The 18,232-nt window shown below is 58.7% G+C and overlaps 2 protein-coding genes across 3 annotated transcripts; both read left to right on the forward strand.

Moving 5' to 3' along the window:
- Positions 1-11,598, forward strand: LOC134155747 (uncharacterized). Its single transcript, XM_062603222.1, has 5 exons — positions 1-719; positions 4,782-6,512; positions 6,734-7,170; positions 8,720-8,932; positions 9,723-11,598. Exons 1-5 carry the CDS (start codon positions 401-403, stop codon positions 11,391-11,393), a joined length of 4,371 nt encoding a protein of 1,456 aa, XP_062459206.1. The 5' UTR covers positions 1-400; the 3' UTR covers positions 11,394-11,598.
- A 92-nt stretch (positions 11,599-11,690) lies between these two features.
- LOC134155801 (carboxypeptidase N subunit 2-like) lies at positions 11,691-17,846 on the forward strand. 2 transcript variants are annotated; one of them, XM_062603376.1, is made up of 3 exons: positions 11,691-13,664; positions 15,210-16,845; positions 16,921-17,846. In XM_062603376.1, exons 1-3 carry the CDS (start codon positions 13,597-13,599, stop codon positions 17,758-17,760), a joined length of 2,544 nt encoding a protein of 847 aa, XP_062459360.1. In that variant the 5' UTR covers positions 11,691-13,596; the 3' UTR covers positions 17,761-17,846. The 2 variants fall into 2 exon arrangements, with proteins under 2 accessions (XP_062459360.1, XP_062459359.1); XM_062603375.1 differs by having other exon boundaries at positions 15,210-17,846.
- Positions 17,847-18,232: the final 386 nt, after the last annotated feature.

The following is an 18,232-nucleotide window of genomic DNA, read 5'->3' on the forward strand; positions in this document are numbered from 1 at the left end:
CAGTCCTGTTAGTACAAGTGAGTTGGAGAGCGTAGCCAGGCGTTGCCAGTTCCTATCCCTGACAGCCTCCAGGAGCCTCAGGCAGGATTATGTCAAAGCACAAGGGGTAACTCTGGCTGGGACCGCTTTGCCACAGGATCTCCAGCGCTCCTGTGGGCTCAGCTGCATGCAGAGAAATACCTGCGGGAAGTTCTGGGGGCTCTCCTGCTCTTCCATGGACAGAGGAGCAGCATCAGAACACTGTGTGTGCAGGCAAGGAGGGCTGGGGGCTCGGGGGGAAGGAGCCACTCCCCAGCCCAGCCCTGACCGCAGGTTTTGCTGCTGGCCCAATCTCACTGGGGCACAGGGTCTGGCAGATGCCCACGCTTGGGGTCCTACACCCCCTTAGGGATGCAGGGACATGGCAGTGACTCCACATTGTCCCGAGCTCAGACAGGGGGTCTCAGGGGCTCAGCATTCCTCTGGCTGGTGTGGCTGGAGGTGGGGAAAGTTCCCAGAGCACTGCTGGACCCTGGGGCTTCCTGCAGCACAAGGCTTGCTTTGCTCCATCCAGCACCGTGCGAGCTCCCAGCTATGTGGAGCAGCCTCCCCCTCAGAACACTTACGTTACCCTCAATCACATCCACATGCTGTCTCGGAGAGCTGCCTCTTCCCTCCAGATGTGCAGAGCGTGTCTGTGCGGCTGTCCCAGGCTCTCACACCTCCTGCTTCCCTCCCCTGTGCATAGCCTGGGGCAAGCTCCTGTGTGCTCACCTCTGGGCGCGGCTCCCTCCCCACTGTGGGTGCGGTGCCCGGGATTGTGCTGTTACTCAGCCTTGATTTATTTTTAGGGATGTCTTGAAATCAGACTTCTCCTTCCCAGCCAGGAGCTGGAGCCAGGCTCTCAAGGCCTGGGTAGAGGCGGCTGGGATTTTGGCAGGGTTTCTTTGAAGCTTTGGGCACTCTGTGTGGCCACTAGAACCATGGCCTGATCACCCCCCTTCCTGGGGGCAGGGTGTTTGAGGGTACCCACCACCACATCCCTGTCCGTCTCAGGCTATGCTACTTGGAAGAAGCTGAGTCCAGCGTTCCTCTGTCGGACTGGGCTTGGGGGGGTGGTTTTTCGGAAGTGCTGGGGTTTAATTCCTGTGTTGCCTTTCTGAAAAGCTGTGTGCTTCTGGGATGAGTCAGAGCCGGCAGGAACCCGGCAGCGCTGGCAGTGGGCAGACAGAGGCGGTGATAAGGATGTGATAAGGCCATGAGAGCCCTGCTCTTGTGCCAGGGCTGCAGGGAGCGGGCAGCTCCCAAGCCTGCTGCCTGACCTCCAGCTGCACTGCTGTCAAGGAAGCGGGAAGGTTATTTTGGGAACCGCATTGCTGGGAAAATCTGCTGTGTCAATAGAGCGTGAGCTGAAGCACTTGCGGGTGGTGTTTCCAAAATGCCCCTTCTCTGTGCCCAAATGCCTGGGCTTTGCCCCCGGAGCAGGCAGGGAGCATGGCTGGGGGCAGCCCCAGCCTTGGTGCTGACTCCCCATTCAGGAAGGGGTCCATAGCCATCTGGCATGTCCAGTGGCAGATAGGCTCCCTATGCAATCTCTACCACATCAGCAGTGGTTGACTTCAGCGGAGGTCCCACTCCCTACCCTCTTCCCACGATCCCTGTTGCCTTCCTCTGAGCCTGGCTGAAAAGTCCCCTCTCCATCCCTTGTCTGCTGTTCATCCTGGTCTGGTCCCCTTCTTGAGCAGGACGCCTCATCGCCTGCACTGCCCTGTGCCCTCCCACCCCTTGCAGCATGTCAGGACATGGGGCTGCATGGGGATGGAGGCAGCGTCCTGCCCCCTCTGCAGCAGCTCCGTGTTGTTCCCATCACAAGCAGCTCGTTAGCGCTGGCTGGGACGTGAGCAGGGGCTGCTGCAGCCGGCGGAAACATGGGTGGGCTGAGACGGGATTAGACATGGTCAGGGACATTCCAGCTGCCCCGTGGTTAGCACGGGGCTGCTCTGGCTCCGGGAAGCCCAAAGCATTCACGCACACTGGCTTTCCATAGCTGTTTCCGCCCCAATATCCGTTCCTGGCAGCTGCTGGACAAGGGCTGCCCGGGAAAAGTGGGTGATGGGGTAGTGACGTGGGCTAGGTGGTGGGGACCCAAGGCACCCCTGTGCGCCCATGTGGGCTGGAGGGGACAGTACATGGGTGGCAGCAGATACCTTTGAACAAGTGGATGTGATGGGCTTGTACCCTGCTTTCTGAACACCCCTGAGTTTTGGGATGTGTCACCCATGTGTCAGAGCTGCTGAGGATGAAGAGCAGCACATGGGCTGTAGCCATGGCAGCCCCTGGGAAATGGCAGCATGTACCACTTTGGGGTTGAAAGGCTGCCTGCCATTGATGCTGAGGGGGTCTGTTGGCGCCCACAGGTATAGTGGTGGCAGTGGGTGCTCTCTGGAGCAGCCTGGCCTCTGGCTGGCACCAGCAGTGCTACTGACCCGTTTGGTGACCGCTCCCTGGCTGGGCTGGGCAAGGTATCTGAGGGACAGAGCCCTGGAGTGGGTGCTTGAGTTCCTGGCCTGTTTGTGGTTGGGATGGTGAACCCCAGGCATGGTCAGTGTGCGGAGGGGGGGGAGCTGCCTGCACTGCTGGCCCTGGGCTGGGGCATGGCCAGAGGTCCTGACACTGGCAGGAGCCATAGCTAGGGAGGCAAGCACTGCGCATGTGCCGAGGTGATGCCATGGGGCAGAGCAGTGTGAATGTGTGCTAGGAAGGGCAGGATTGTGCCATGGGACCTGGCTTTGTCTTGCCTGCCGTCATGGATGGGGGCACCCACTCCCTCCCACCAGGGACCAAGAGGTGCTCCCAGGGCTGAGCTGCTATCTGCGCACTGGCTGATATGAGCCCCCCATGTTCATGAGGCCATCTGCTTGTCTTCAAACAAGAGCACTGGGCTTCAGGAGAGGGAAACCCAAAACTCCATCCTCGAGACTCTTGGTATGTTTGCTGAGGAAACAGGAGTTGGAAGCAGCTCTGCTCCAGCGCTTTCCCTAACCCCGCCACTGCCCCTGTGCTGATTCATTGATTTGGACGGGTTATATACTGGGAGGGGAAGCATGAACCACACTTGGCTCTCTTGTCAGCTCAGAGCTGTGCTCACTCGGCGCTCGCGGCTGCAGGACACTCGGGTAAGTCTCCTCTTTGCTACTGATCCTGTGAGTGCGCCTGGGCCAGGAGGACTCCTGGGAGAGGTCCAAGGGGTGGTGGGATCTGCATGTTCATCATCGTTTGATTTGATGGAGATGTTTGTCTTGCAAGGGCTCTCCAACAAAGTGAGATGACACTGTGGGAGCTGAATTAGTTATATAGACAACGTATCTTAAATGATAACCAATAGAGAAAATTAAGGGGGGCAAAGTAAGATTGTGGGGGGCTGAAGTTAGGAGCAGTGGGATGCTGAGGGGCTGAGTGGCAAGGGATATTCAGCCCCTTGGTCTGTAAGATGCTTTTTGTCCCTAGACGAAAAGAGAAGACAAATTGTTTTCAGCTGTCTTTCCTGAAGGACGCTTCAGTGTGGATGCTCTCCGAGCTGCCTTACCAGGGAGTGACATGAACTGGGCTTTGATGTGCAGAGTGTTTGGGGAAGTTTATAAGTGGCTTGCTATAAACAAAGCTGTTCTTGGATGCAGATTGTTTCCATATGGAAACATAAACTGTGCTGGCTTGTGAAGGGTTCCTCCCTCCCTGCCGGAGAGTAAGCGTGTTCCCTGGAAGGAGCCCAGAGCATAGGGCAGGGGCTGTGGCCCAGCATCCCGGGGTGCTGTGCCAGCTGGGGCACCGTGCCTGGACCCCTGTACTGCTGGACTTGCCCGTTTGGCTGAGCTGTGCTCAGGGATGGCGGGACACAGGTTTTCTCCACCCCTTGTGCCACTTGAAGCTGCTAGCAGGGACTGCTCCATGACAGCCTGGCACAAGACTGCTGCTTTAATCTAGGGAGGGAGAAAGCTCCCAGGCCAGAGGAGGGAGGAGAGGGTGTCCATAGTGGCCATGCTTTTCATAGGATGATGGAGGGCCTCACTGCAGAGCCATCACTCTCCCTACGCTTTAGAGTTTCTTTGGGCACTACCTCTGGGACCAGCCTGCACACCAGACACCCCATTCTCACAGCCAAAATTGGCCAGGGCTGAGACCTTTTGCTGGGGATGAGGTGCAGACAGGGCCAGCCGTGTACCCACCCTGGGCTGGGCAGCTGGCAGAGGGTCCCACTGACCCAGGCTCCTGCAGGACTGGAGCTAAAGCATGCCCTGGCAGCGGGTGCTGGTGCTGCTTTTGGCTCCACAAGAGGAGCTTAGAGCCAGGAGGGTGCTTGAGTGTGCTGGGGAGGGCCTTTCTTCCTGGCCCTAAGCAGCATTCCTGGGACCCACCCTGCTGCGGGTGCTGCGGGACAGCTCTGGTGAAGGTCTGGGCTGTTTGGTGGTGCCAGGCCAGTACCTCTGGTAGCCACTCACCACACACACTACAAAACAGGAAACCACACTCCTGGCCACTGCAGGAGCTGAGCGAGACGCCAGCGGTGCCACTAATAGCTGTGGTATGGCAGACAGGCACGAGAGCCCCCAGCTCTGTCCTGCCCTGCTCTCCTGCCTGGCTGCCTGCCCCCAGCCTTTCTTGCCCACCCTCTTCTGCCTTGCTGCCATGCTGGGGGCAGGATGGCCACAGCCTTGGTGGCCTTTCCCAGGAAGCAGCACCCATCCCTGGTGGAGGCCCAGGGAGCGGGGGAATTGCTGAGCCCCCCTGCTTTGTTTTTCCTGCAGGCCTAATGGAGCAGGGATTTTGGCAGCGGTGGCTGCTGCTGCTGGTGGGCATCCAGCTGGCCAGTGGCCAGTGCCCAGAGCAATGCCAGTGCGTCCGCACTGCCCAGGTGGAGTGCTCCGGTGCTGGCATCACTACAGTCCCCAGCCCCATTCCTGAGAACGCCATGACCCTGCAGATCATCAACACTCTCATCACTGAGCTGGGAGACGCATCCTTTGGCAACGCCTCCCTACTGATCGGGCTGCGCATCGAGAAGAACAACCTGTCGCGCATCAGCCCCAGGGCCTTCCAGCACCTGCCCGACCTGCGCTACCTCAGCCTGTCCAGCAACAAGCTGCAGGAGCTCCCCGTGCAGGTCTTCGAGCCCCTGGGCAAGCTGGAGTCTCTACTCCTCTCCAGCAACCAGATCCTTCAGGTGGAGCCTTCCCACTTCTCCCACCTGAGCAACCTGAAGGAGCTGCAGCTGCACGGGAACAACCTGCAGGAGCTGAAGGAGGGGGTGTTTGACCATCTCACCAGCCTTACCAAGCTCAACCTGGCCAGGAATGACATCGACCACCTGCCACGCCGGGCCTTTGAGCGGCTGGCGCGGCTGCAGGTGCTGCGACTCTATGAGAATCGGCTCCGGCAGATCCCAGTGGGCACCTTTGATGGGCTGCCCGAGCTGCAGGAACTAGGACTGCACCAGAATCAGCTGGAGACGCTGTCCCCGGAGCTCTTTGTGCACAATGGAAACCTGCAGAAGCTCTACCTGTCCAATAACCTCCTTGTCACCCTACCGAGCGGTGTCTTCTTGCCCTTGCGTGCCCTTGCTAAGATCACCCTGCACGTCAACCGCCTGCGGGACATCTCCCCCGGTGCCTTCGGGCCCATGCCCAACCTGCGGGAGCTGTGGCTCTACGATAATGAGCTTTCTACCCTCCCTACCGCTGTCTTTGGAAACCTCACCCAGCTGCAGCTCCTGGTACTCAGCAAGAACCGGCTGCGCTCCGTGGCACGGGGTGCTTTCCAGGGTTTGGGAGAGCTGCTGGAGCTGTCTCTGCACTCCAACGCCCTGCGCCGCCTGGATGCCCAGACACTGGAAGGGATGCCCAAGCTGCAGAACATCTCCCTGCACCACAACCAGCTGCAGATGCTGCCGCGGGGCCTCTTCAGCACTACCCCAGGGCTGCGGCACCTGCAGCTGCACTCCAACGCCCTGGAGTACCTGCCCGCCGGCATCTTCTCCCCTCTGGCTGCCTTGCAAGAGGTGAAGCTGCACAACAACTCCTGGCGCTGTGACGAGGGCATCCTGCCCCTGCGGGGCTGGCTGGAGGACAACCTCCACAAGGTGGGCGAGACACCCCCCCTCTGTGCCCAGCCCCCTTCCCTGTGGGGCACCCCCATCGCTGGGCTGCCGCAGGACCAGCTCCTCGTCCCCGTGCCCTCCACTGCCTCCCCCCGTCCCAGCACCCCGCTCCCTGCTGGCCCCTCTGAGGTGGCATTACCCGAGGGTGCCTGGACGGAGCCCCCCATGGGGCTGCCAGTCTCCCCACAGGCGGATGAGGAGAAGGAGGAGGAAGAGGAGAGGGGGCAGTGGGGGCTGACAAGCACACAGAGTGGGGTGGTGGTGGCGGTCATTGTGCTGGTGTGTGCGGCCCTGCTTGCCGCTCTGGTGGCGCTGGTGGTCTACGGCTGCAGGAAGAAGAGCCAAGTTGTGCTTATGAGAATGAAGGCGCCCAATGAAGCATGAGCACCCAACAGACCCTGGGGTAATGGTACTGGTGGGGCATTCCCTCCCCAATGGGCCAAGGGACATGACAGTGGCTCTGCATCAGCTGCCCTTGCTGATTGGGATGGGCCACAATCACTGTGCGTGCTGCATGTCCCCTGTCCTGCTCTGCTTTGCCCTGCCCTTGTTCTGCAGTAGGGTGTCCACCTGGGTGACCGCCCATGGCTGCCCCGTTCCCAGCCCCTCCCGCCTCTGTGCTCATCCCCTGCCCGGGGGCCAGCAGCTGCGATGCCGAGAGGGGACCCCTCAAGCAGAGAGCCACAGCCTGGTCATTCATGATGGTGCTTAACTCAAACAGGACTCCCTTGTCCCTCACGTTGCTTTGTCCCCTCTGGTGCTACCTGTCGTTTCACCGCCTGCTGCCCGCTGCTCCCGCCATGCCCCAGCCTCTGCCCCCGCCCGGGCAGGAGCCGCACACCCGGTGCTGCCGTGCCCTCGCCGACGGGCTGGGCGCTGCTGCCGGGCTGGCACACCCGCACCGCTCCACGCTGCCGCCCTGCCCGCAGGCAGCCAGCACCTTCCCTGGCCCGCACAGCCTCCTGCCCCCTCCTGCTGCCTCTCCTGTGCCCCGCGGCGTCCGGGACACCGGCCTCTGCTGCGTGCGGGGGAATTACCGGGTGGGAGAATGGGGGTGAAGTATCTGCAGGGGCTGCATCCTTATGCCCGAAGGCAGTGGGAGCGTGCCGGGGCTGCTCCTGCTGCACCCCATCCCTAGTCCTCGCTGCCTCAATACCCTGTGCATCCTCCACCAGCTAGTGAACAGCCTGGCCCTGCTCTGCCTGCCAATGCTCCTTCCTCTTCCTCCCGCGAGTATCCCCCCCCATGTGCCCAGCCCTGCTGCGTGCACATCCCTCGGGCAGTGGGGATGCTGGCAGTGCACAGCGGGGAGTCAGCAAGCTCTGCTGCTCTGCAGTTCACAGGTGGCTGCCACACCATGCCCCTGCAGCAGCTGCACCCAGCGCCCACCCTGCCGGCTCCAGATGTAGCATGGTCACGGAGGGCTCCAGCTCACCTCTGCACATGGTTTGGTGGTGTTGGGCTGCCTGGGGGTTGCTGCCATGGGATGAGTGCCCCAGGAGCCAAGTCAAGCGCAAGAAGCACCACACTTGTGTACATCTAGGATGCTCCTCTGGGCTGGGACCTGCATGGCAGTGGGAGACACAGGACTGCTGCGGGGCTGTTGGGTGCTTCTCTGTGACCTCTCCATTAAAGTACAGTTGTCCATCCCCAGTGCCGAGAACGGTTTATTTGCTCCTCCACTGTGCGTGGCTGGGGAATGACCCGATGACCCAGCAGGAACAGGAGGTGTGCCTGATCTTCACTCCTAAGAGATTTTTCTTTCATACTGAGGAAAAGTCCATACAGCCTGGTGGGGCTAGGAAAGGGTTAGTGGGCTGTGGTTGCACAGCTTGTGCTGGTCCCTGGACTCCAACCTGTGTTGCAGGACAAGGAGGGCTCAGCAATCCAACAGCAGGGGAATAGCTTTTGAAGAGTGAGCTGAGATCTCAGCAAGCTTCTTGATGGAGACACTGACTGCCTACTGCACACTTTACTCAGTGCCACCCCAGGGGCGGGAGCTCGCATGGCTCCCTTCAGAGCTGGTTGCTGTGGGCTTGTATCAGCTGAGTTCCTCTGTGCTCACTGTGTGCTCCATCAGCCTGGCTGAAGCGTCCCTCCTCCTGCCACTCAGTGTGCCCCCATGGCAGCTGCCTCCCCAGCCTGTTCCAACACAGGCCCCTGCAAGGCAGCCCTCACGGTGGTGTATGCCGCTCTCCTAAGCGGATTGCAAGTTCCCAGGGAGTCCAGCTGGTCCACAGGCCCCTCTGGCCATCCCATGGCCAGCTGGGTGCACTTCATGGGATGCGAAACACATGATGCATCTCAAAGTGATGGTCCAGGGTGGTCCCCTCCCCATGGCATTGCCTTGCCTTGCTAAGCTGTGCCTGGTCCCCTCTCTCATGCAAGAGATGGGTGCTAGCACTATTTCCCAGTGAGATTTCATAAAGTCTAGGGGAAATCTCAGGGGGAATCAAGCATGCTGACCTTGGTGTGGGACTAGTGCCAACTGTGACAGCAGCACCCTGCCACCGTCCCCAGGCCAGTGGATGTCTGGGGCCGGGACCCCACTTCCCTGCCAGGATGCTCACCAGCAGCTGACTCTGGCCTCACCTCCTGTCCCTCTGTGGCTGGGTTATTTTTGAAGCGCTCCAAGGACGCCGGTTGTTGTTGCCGATAAGCAGCGAGGGGCAGCTCCGCCTCAGCCGGCACAGCTCCCTGCAGGTTTCCCATCTGCCCCAGAAAACACTGTTTCATCTTGGTGAGCAGCCTCCCTGCAAACCTGCTGTGGGCTGCGTGGTAGTCTCCACGATGTTACACTCGGTAAGTGGTGGCCATGCCACTCGGGTAGCTTGGGGGGCCTGGGATAGGTGGAAATTACTGTTGGCTGTGCTGAAAACAAGTGGGATGGTGGAAAGTAGAAAGGAAAAGCCAAGCCCAACACTGCTGTCGAGCACCAACTAAGCCCAGGATAGCCCCACTTGTGAGTGTTGTCTGCATGTGGGCATTGCTGGGGCTGGGCAGCATCCCCTGTCATGCAGCAGCAATGGCAATGTATCCAAAGTAGGGATGGACTGGCAGAGGTCTGGAGGCCACTGCCTCAAAAAGCGAATCCCATGGACTGGGAACAGGCATTTGATCAAACTCAATGTCCCTCAGGCAGGTTGGATGAAGTACTTGATGGGCAGTTAGAAACAGAGCTGGTGGAGCCTGCTCCTTTTGTCACTGAGTGCAGGGCAGCCCTGCAGCGTTATCCCCACCACCCAGTGTGTGCAGCAAACCCTGTGCTTCACATGCTTCCTCCCAAAGGATGGGGGGACCTTTGGTGAGGGTGGCACCACCCTTGTTGTGACAGTGTGGGCTAGAGTGGGACTGGGATTCAGGGTAGGAGCCCCAACGCACCGCATGGGGGAGATTTGCGAGGGGAGCACTCTCCATTCCCGCACGGGGAGCACTGAGTGCTGCAGGCAGCTGGGGCTGGAGGGCTGCCTCCATGGCCTTGCAGCTGCCCATGCCAGCAGTGCCCCACAGATTGCTCCTGCTGCATTTTTGGCCGCGGAAGCCATTTCCTCAGCAGTGCATGCCTGATGGTACAGATTTCTGCCTCACTCAGGCAGGGGATGAGGCTCGGCTCCTTCTCCAGTGCAGGCTGGTGGTCTACATGCTGCTGGGACTGGGGTTCCTGCTGGTGAGGGGGCTGCCCCTACCCTGCCCCTCCAGCTGCCAGTGCTATGACACCTCCAAAGTCTTCTGCTCGGAGGAGAGGATGCGGGAGATCCCAGTGGGCCTGCCAGGGAACGCCACCCAGCTCTTCTTTGTGGAGACTGCCCTGAGAAGTGTCCGCAGTGGGGCTCTGGGCTTCAGCACCACCCTCACCAAGTTGGTCTTCCTCAACAACAACATCCAGGACCTGGAGGACGGTGCCTTTCAGGGGCTGCCCGGCCTCACCGAGCTGGAGGTGTCAGGTAACCCCTTGCCGGCAGTCAGCCCCAGGTTGCTGGCGGGTCTGCCCAGCCTCAGCAAGCTCTCCCTGGGTGCCAATGCCCTCCGCTCCCTGCAGCCAGGGCTCTTCGCCTCTGCCTGCTGCCTGCAGGACCTGCGCTTGCCGGGGAACAGGATCGAGGCACTGCCCCCCGGCATCTTCCGCCCGCTCCGGCACCTCCAGACCCTGGACCTCTCGCAGAACGTCCTGACTGAGCTGCCAGCAGAGCTGCTGGCGCCCCTCACCGCCCTCCGCCTCCTCAAGCTCAGTGACAATCTGCTGGCGCGGCTGCCCCACGGAGCTTTTGGGGCGCTGGGCCTGCTGGCCGAGCTCCACCTGGATGGGAACCGGCTGGAGGAGCTGCCGGCCAACGCCTTTGCGGGGCTGGGGGCGCTGCGGCGGCTGCAGCTGCAACACAACGCTCTGGGCAGCCTGTCCCCTGACATCTTCACTGGTCTCCCGAACCTCACCGTCCTCAGCTTGGAGGGCAACCGCCTGGCCACCCTGCCTGCCACCCTCTTCACCGGCACCCCTCGCCTCCTCCACCTTTCCCTGGCTCGCAATGGGCTGGAGATGCTGCCCCAGGGACTCTTTGCCAACCTGTCTGTGCTTCAGACCCTGGTGTTGTCATATAACTCCATAGACCACCTTCCCGCTGGGGTTTTCCAGGGTCTGGCGGAGCTGGCAACGCTGCATCTGAGCCACAACAACCTCTCCAGCCTGCCGGCTGGGCTGCTGAGAGGGCTGCCCCTCCTCACTGCCCTGGCGTTGGACCACAACCGCCTGGCCCGCCTGCCTCCGGGGCTCTTTGATGCCAATGAGGAGCTGGTGCGAGTGGGGCTGGGCAGCAATCCCTGGGTCTGTGACTGCCACCTTGCCTATCTCCTGAGCTGGCTCCAGGGCTTTGCCGAGCCCCTCACCCATGCGCAAGCCTCCTGTGCCAGCCCAGCTGCTCTCCAGGGACGGTCCCTGCTGGAGGTCCCCCACAGGCAGCTGCAGTGCCCGGGAGCATCGGGTGCCACCCCGGAGGAGGGCTGGAACGGGGAGCATGGTCCAGGGCAGTGCACCTACAGGAACCCCGAGGGCACCGTAAGCATGGCCTGTGATGCCACGAGCTGCCAGCAGCTCAGCCTTCACCTTCCTCCTCCCTCTCCTCCTCCCAGGCAGGCAGCGGGGCTGGGGCCGGTGTACCAGGGTGCCTGGGTGCTGCACTCCCGCTGTGGCACACTGCAGGTCAATGTGCTGGTCACCGCACAGAGCAGGGATGAGGCCACATCTCCAGGTCTTCCCACTGTGCCCTAGAGCTCGGGCAGGAGCCTGATTCTGCTCCACTCTTGCACTGGCAGCCTCTGAACCAGCCTGGGAAACAGCACCCCGTCTTGATCTGCTACCCCTACCATGGTCACCAGCTGTCACCGAGCTCTCCACAAAAGCTGAGCTGGTGGTATTTATTCTTCCAGCTGTGTGCTTCCTGTATATTTCAAATGTAATTAAAATATATGTATTATTTCTGTGTAACCAGTTACTATGGCAGAGAGAGGAAACACTGCTCTTCTGCTTCTGTCTACATATCTGAGGGAAATGGTGAAGGTTGCCATGGTGCAATGGGGACTTGCCTGGGGTTGTGCATGGTGTGGCAGGGGTGGAGGTGCCTGGCAGGGTGCAGGTGCCACTTTCTGGCATGCTCATCCCTGCCTACTGCAGCTCTCCAGGTCCATCTCCTGCCCCCCTTTCTCTCAGCAGCACAAAGACCCATCTGCAGCCTGGCACTAACCCCCTGGCATGCATGGGTTTGGGGTGTCCAAGGGAGACATGACAAGTGCTGCCCAGCGAGGGGCATGGGCTGCCTGGCTGCAGGGGGGCTCAGCCCAGGGCTGTGCACAGGCAGGTCCCGCATCTCCCCCCGACAGGGCTGGGCCCGCAGCCCCGGAGGCTGCACCGGGGAGGCTCGGGGACCATGGAGATGTGGCAGAGTCCCCGCGGCGCTGCCCACGCAGGGGGGGCAGGTAAGGGGGGTCCTCCCCTAAGAGCAGGAGCGTGTTGTGCGTGCATTGACTTGTGCGTGTGTGCGAGGCGCACGCCCGAGGCTGCTGCACCATCTTGCGGCCGCTGGGCCAGTGTTCGCTCCGGGACCACGGAGCGCCGGGAGAGCCCGGCCAGCCCCGGCCACGCACTCTCCTTAGAGCCAGCACTGCCTGCCCTGCCCCGACAGGGCAGCCGGGGTCCTTGCTTGGAGCTATGCGTCCCTGCCAGCCCTTTCCCAGGAGAGTCCGTGTCGTGTCAGCCCGACCTGCTCCGGCAGCTGGCTGCCATCCTGGCCGTGCTCTGAACTTCTGGCCCCTTGCTCCTGGTAGGAAGGTGGGTAATGCTGCACCCCCAGACACGGTCCTGCACGGCAACCCTGCTGCCTGTCTGCACAGGGGACTGCCACTGTTCCGCTCCATCTCCCAGCTGATACTGCATGGCCACCTCAGGCTGGACCAGGGGTGTTGTGGCTGGCTACAGCTTTCCAGATTCTGGCATAGCTGCCACGCTGAGGCATTGGGAGGCTGATGTCACTCCCACTATGAGCTTTCTCATTCACCCTTGGTTCCCACCGCCCTGCAGCTTCTGGAGTAACCTGCCATCAAGTGAGTGGGGACCTGGACACGCATGGCTTTGATGCTGGAAAGGGGTAAGGCTGCTGAAAATATGAAGGAGTTTGTGTGGTTTTGAATCTGCCAGGAAAGGTATAATGAAACCCAGCAAGCACCAGATGAGCCTTAATAAGAGCAGGTGGAAACCGATGAAGAAATGTTTGAATGCAATTAGTGCAATTATCCACTGAGAAGCAATGTAATTTTAAGTCTTTGCAACAAACAGGGCTTCTTTCCACAAGATGCCCTGCACCAGCCAGGAGCCTTGGGTGTCACTGTGGCTTGGGTGTCTTTGGCTTGTGCTAGGGTGGAGAAGAGCACAACACAGCTCCAGACCTGAGGCCAGCGAGGTGTGAAGGTGTAGTGCTGAGCCAAGAATCTGGGTGTCAGTGTACCTGTCCTGCCACACAAGTCATCCCTGCTCCAAGCTTAAATAAATGGCTTCAGAGCAGCACCTTTAGCTATGTAAACTAATTCCTGAGGGAGGAAACAGCAGAATATTTTTAATAAGAAGAGCTTCAAATAGGAAATCTCCTTTCTGTTGTGTTAGTGGGGGTGGTTCTGGTGAAGCTGGTGGGTTATCCTGGTGGATATACTGGGCTGCAGAGGCCATCAGCTACAAAACAGACTAGCCTGGAGATCTTCAGGTTTCCCTGGACGTGACGAGTCAAGTGGCGTCAGCAGATAACGCCTAGTGAGTACGTGCCTGCATCCCATCTGAGGGGTTTCAGCAACAACCTCCCGCACAGGGGGCACAGCTTCACTGCCTCTCCACAGCCATCCGTTATCTCCCCACCCAGACCTGAGCCCTGTGCCTCACATGAAACCAAGCCCTGTGCCTGGGCTGTGGATAAAGAGCTAGCCAGGTGATGGACCCCTGTCTGCTGGCCTCACTCGTCGCTCTGGCAGCTGGACTCATTTGCAAGTGCTCAGCCAAGTAAGTGATGCAAACCACTGTGTTTTGCTGTTTAAATTGTGCTGTAAGGGGCTGCTCTGGGGGGCTGTTGATGGCTTCCTTGCAGCATGGAGCCGGAGAGGCTTGAGCACTGTGAGCTGGGGCTGTCCCTTGGTGTCCCTGTGCTGTTGGAGGGTGGCACAAGTACAGGACCACACTGAGGTCCACTGCAGCCAGAGGGGGTGAGGGAGGGCTTTAAGAGCTTTGCAGTTCCAAATTGCTTATTTTCATACCCAAGCACTCAGCCCAGCCACCCCCACCTGTGCACTTAGCCTATGGCACTGCTCCTGCAGCTGAAGTGAAGCAGGCACTTAAGCACCCGCAGACCCAGCTCCTGCACCCGAGTTTCCATGGCAAGGGGATGGGCAGGGATCAGCAGCATCTTCTGCCCTGAGGAACCCCATGGGGCAGGTGGCACGTACATCACCTCCCATTGTTTTCTTTCTGAACCCAGTGGCTTTCGGCCTCCTGTATTTGCTGAGCTTTCAGCATTTTTAGGAAAAAGAAAAAAGCTTTCCATAGCAAATCTACCCTCCCAGCACAAGTTTTTTTTGCATGGTCAGCTTTGATGGACACCCAAGAAGCAACCCACAGCACTTCCCTTGCTCCCACCCAGGGCTGTGAAGCTGGAAACTACAGTCCCAGTATGATGTTCATGGCAGTTAAACTCCAGCTAATGTGTCAGCTGAGTGTTTCCAAATGACTGGATAGAAGTGATGGGCTTTACATGACTGGTGGGTGTGCATCTGTGACTTCACTTCCTAACTGCAGGTCAGAGCCCTAAATCTTAGGTATTAAAGACTACATTTGTGGACTCTCATTAATGTTTTAATGAGCCTTGCTCTAAAACTTGGTTGCTGCTCACAAGTTAACCATTTTTATCTGACAGAGCTGCATAACCAAGGCCAAAATATAATGCAATTAGCAAGAATCCTGAAAAGGAGATGCTTAGAAGTTGTCTTTTAAATGACCCCTGGACTGAGAAAAGCACCAATGAAATAGCAAGTGCATCCAGCACAGTGTGGGAATTCCAAGTAAACAAGGTCATCTGGTGTTGACTGGCTCCCAGGACCCTTGCTGATCCCTCATTAACAAGCACAGGGCTGTCTGATTCTGTTGTTGCATGAATGGGCTGTTGCCCTGCTGAGTAACCAGACCCACTGGGGCAGTGCTAATGGGCAGCAGCACTGTGCCTTCTTCACCCAAACAGGTGCTGAGCTGCAGGCCAGGCGTGGGAGAAGGAAGGACAGGGAACAGACAGTCCAGCCCTTGCTCCTCCTGGAGCATCTCCCAGTGCCAAGCCATGAGCTGGCTCGCTCTCCCTTCATCTCTGTCCCTGGATACCAACAGCAGCAGACTTTTGTAATTCAGTGCATATTGGCTTGTGTGGTGTCTCTTCTTCTCACAAGTTATGATGTGTGAAGAGTCCCGGGAGCCGAGCAGCTGTGCAGTGCCACAGTTCATGAGCTGTGGAAAGAGATTTTTATTTTTCTTCTTCGTAACTGGTTTTTACAACCTCTTTTTCAGGACAATGTACCAGCATTTCCTTTTCCTTTTCTTTCTTTCCTTCCATCTCCATAAATGCCAAGATCAAACCCTGGATGAAGGTCCATATGAGATGCCCAAAGACTACCAGGAGATCTACAGAGGGACAAAAAATGATGTCAAAGAGATCCCAAAGATTGCAAAGCCCTTCATTTCTGAGATGATCTTTGTGCAAACCAGCATCACTGCTATAAGGAAAGGTGCCTTCAGGTACATGCCCAACCTGGTCAAGATTTTGTTTATTGGCAACAAGATCAAGACAATTGAACCTGGAGCCTTTGATAATTTGGACAACCTGAGGGACTTGGACATCTCTGGTGCCTTGTTAGAAGAACTAGCTGTGGGAACTTTCCAAAACCTCCCAAGCTTGCAGAGGCTGGAGCTGAGAGACAGCCACCTCAGATACATCCCCAAAGGACTGTTCGATGGGCTGGGAAGTTTGGGGGAGCTCTCCCTGCACATCAATGCCATCCCTTCTCTTCCAGAAGGCATTTTTGATTCTCTTGTCAATCTAACGTTTTTGGACCTGGCCAGAAACAGGATCACGACTCTTCATGGGGATGCCTTCAGCAAACTTGCACAGCTGCAAGTCCTCCGGCTCTATGAGAATGAGTTGCAGGACCTCCCGGAGGGGCTGCTGGACAGACAGACAGGGCTGCTGGAGCTCAACCTGCAGAGCAACAGGCTCAGGGTGCTGCCACCCATGCTTCTGAGGAGTCTGCCTCACCTGGAGAAACTCCTCTTGGACAACAACCTCATCCAGGTTCTCCCACCTCAGGGCTTCTTTGGCTTAAACAAATTGAAGCTTCTCACCCTGGGTTCAAACTGCATTACAGAGCTCCCCTGCTGCCTTTTTGACGCCATAGCAAACCTGAGGGAGCTGGACCTGGGCAGGAACAGTTTGGCCACGCTTACAGACAGCATCTTCGTCAACCTCACATCTCTTGGCAAACTCATCTTGTCCCACAACCAGCTAGCAACCCTGCCAGGAGGAGCTTTCACTGGGCTCAGCAAGCTCTCAGACCTCCAGCTAGACACAAATCATCTCTCTGCTCTGGATGATGAGGTCTTTGCTTCTCTCCCAAATCTGAAAACCCTCAACCTTCGGAAGAATCAGCTGGAGAGTGTTCCTCCAGGGCTTCTGGACCCCTTGAAGAAGCTCAGCTCAGTGTACCTAAGTGGGAACCCATGGAGATGCGACTGCAACCTCTGCTACCTGCACAGCTGGATCCTAAACAACAGTGAGAAGGTCAAATTGTCCACCCAAGTGTCATGCAAGAGTCCACCCCACCTGGCAGGGCAAGCAGTGGCATCGCTGAGGGATGAACACTTAATTTGCCCAGCTACTCAGTCTATTTCATCTTTTTTTACCGCATCTTTGCCATCCACCTCCACATCATCGCAAGAGATGTCAACCTTCCTGCCCACTGCAGCAACAACCACCCTTTCCTTGGCAGCCTCTCCTGTCATGACACTGCCAACCATGCTGTCACCTGTCGCCACCTCTGCCATGTTGCCATCCATGCCAATGGATGGATGGCAACACTTCACCACTCCATCTCCAGCTACGCCATCCAAGGCCTTCATCACCACATCATCACCAGCTGTGCTGCCCAAGGTCTTCTTCACCACACCATCATTAACAAATGTGCCCAAGATCTCCATCACCACACCATCAATGGTGCTGCCTGAGACCTCCATCACCACACCATCACCAGCTGTGCTGCCAAAGGTCTCCATTGCTACCCTGTCATCAACCATGCTGCACAAGACTTCTATCACCATGCCATCACCAGCTGTGCCAGAAGAGGCCTTCAGCCTGTGTCCAACTCCAGCCATCATAAGGCTACAGCCTCCGGGGACCACCAGCTCAGAGCCTGCATTGTCCACTCTAGCTTATGCTACCACACCAGCACCAACCAGCCCACTGGCAGCCACCACCAGACACATGCCTCCTGTTCTGGTGTCCACAGAGAGGCCAGCCACCATCCCATGGATGACATCCAACATCTCCCTCATCTCAATGCTCCCTATGGCGCTCTCGCCATCGCCCAGGGCTGCTGCACCAGGCACGGTCCTGCCAGCATCATACACCCTGACCCACCATGTTCCTGTACGAGGCAGGAAGAGGGACCATGCCACTGTGAAGGGCTTGTCCACTGCTGGCACCCAGCCCACTCCCACTGCCCCTCAAAAAGCTCTCACCACTGCAGGCACCATCCCGTGCCCAGTGCCTTCCGTCCCCCCGGTACCAGACCACACGAGCCCCTGGCCACCCTCCCGGGTCCCCAGCAGCCATCACGCCTGGGGCTTGTCCATGCTGTCTAGCCCACAGCAGTGCCGGGTGTCCCTGGTGCTGGGCCTGGCAGCACTGGTGCTGCAGGCAGGCTGCACACTGCTCTGGGGGATACTCGCCTTTCTCCTCCAACAGGCCACCAGCCGCCGGGGCCGCTCAGCGCCACCGGTGAGGCTTCTGAGACTCCAAGCCCTGGCCGCCCCAGGATCCCTCGAGCAAGCCTGGGCACCACTTTGAGCTTCGCTGCCCTGCATGACCTGGGCAATGCCCGTCGTCCTCCTTTGCCGTCTGGAGCCACTGGGTGCCTATGTCATAGGATGAGGACTGTCCCAGCACTCAGGCTGTTTTGGGGTGCGTCCCTGGAGATTCTGTGCGCCGTCCTTCTGCCTCACGGGTCCTTCTGCCAAGCGACACTAGATGGCATCACGACACAAGCAGTATCTGCCACAGCCTGCCTAGGCCCACCGGGAGCAGAGGGTCCAGGGTGACCTGTGGCCCTGGAGGTACCGCACCAAAATGCTGGACAAGCCGGTCCCGGCCAGCTGGAGACATCGCTAGACCTCCTCGCAGAAGCCTTGGGGCTCCTGCCTGCATCTCCTCCCCATCCCTGGCAGATACCTGCAGGGTGCAAGTGGTCCTTGGGGAAGGACATCCCAAGGTTTCCTGCCCTACACCTTGGCTTCTTCCCCACATCATGGATGTGTCAGTG

Source organism: Pezoporus occidentalis, unplaced genomic scaffold, assembly GCF_034315485.1.
Source record: "Pezoporus occidentalis ecotype Australia unplaced genomic scaffold, CSIRO_AGI_Poc_V1 ctg8, whole genome shotgun sequence".
NCBI lineage: Eukaryota > Metazoa > Chordata > Aves > Psittaciformes > Psittacidae > Pezoporus > Pezoporus occidentalis.

What these genes read in the sequence shown, in the direction of transcription:
- LOC134155747 (XM_062603222.1), top strand. Translation starts at nt 401, where the DNA reads ATGGCAGTGACTCCACATTGTCCCGAGCTCAGACAGGGGGTCTCAGGG. An exon ending in GAAGGCGCCCAATGAAGCAT is followed by an intron (nt 6,513 to 6,733) that starts GAGCACCCAACA and finishes CCCCGTTCCCAG; the next exon opens with CCCCTCCCGCCTCTGTGCTC. An exon ending in GCGTGCGGGGGAATTACCGG is followed by an intron (nt 7,171 to 8,719) that starts GTGGGAGAATGG and finishes TGACTCTGGCCT; the next exon opens with CACCTCCTGTCCCTCTGTGG.
- LOC134155801 (XM_062603375.1), top strand. Translation starts at nt 13,597, where the DNA reads ATGGACCCCTGTCTGCTGGCCTCACTCGTCGCTCTGGCAGCTGGACTC. An exon ending in ATTTGCAAGTGCTCAGCCAA is followed by an intron (nt 13,665 to 15,209) that starts GTAAGTGATGCA and finishes CCTCTTTTTCAG; the next exon opens with GACAATGTACCAGCATTTCC.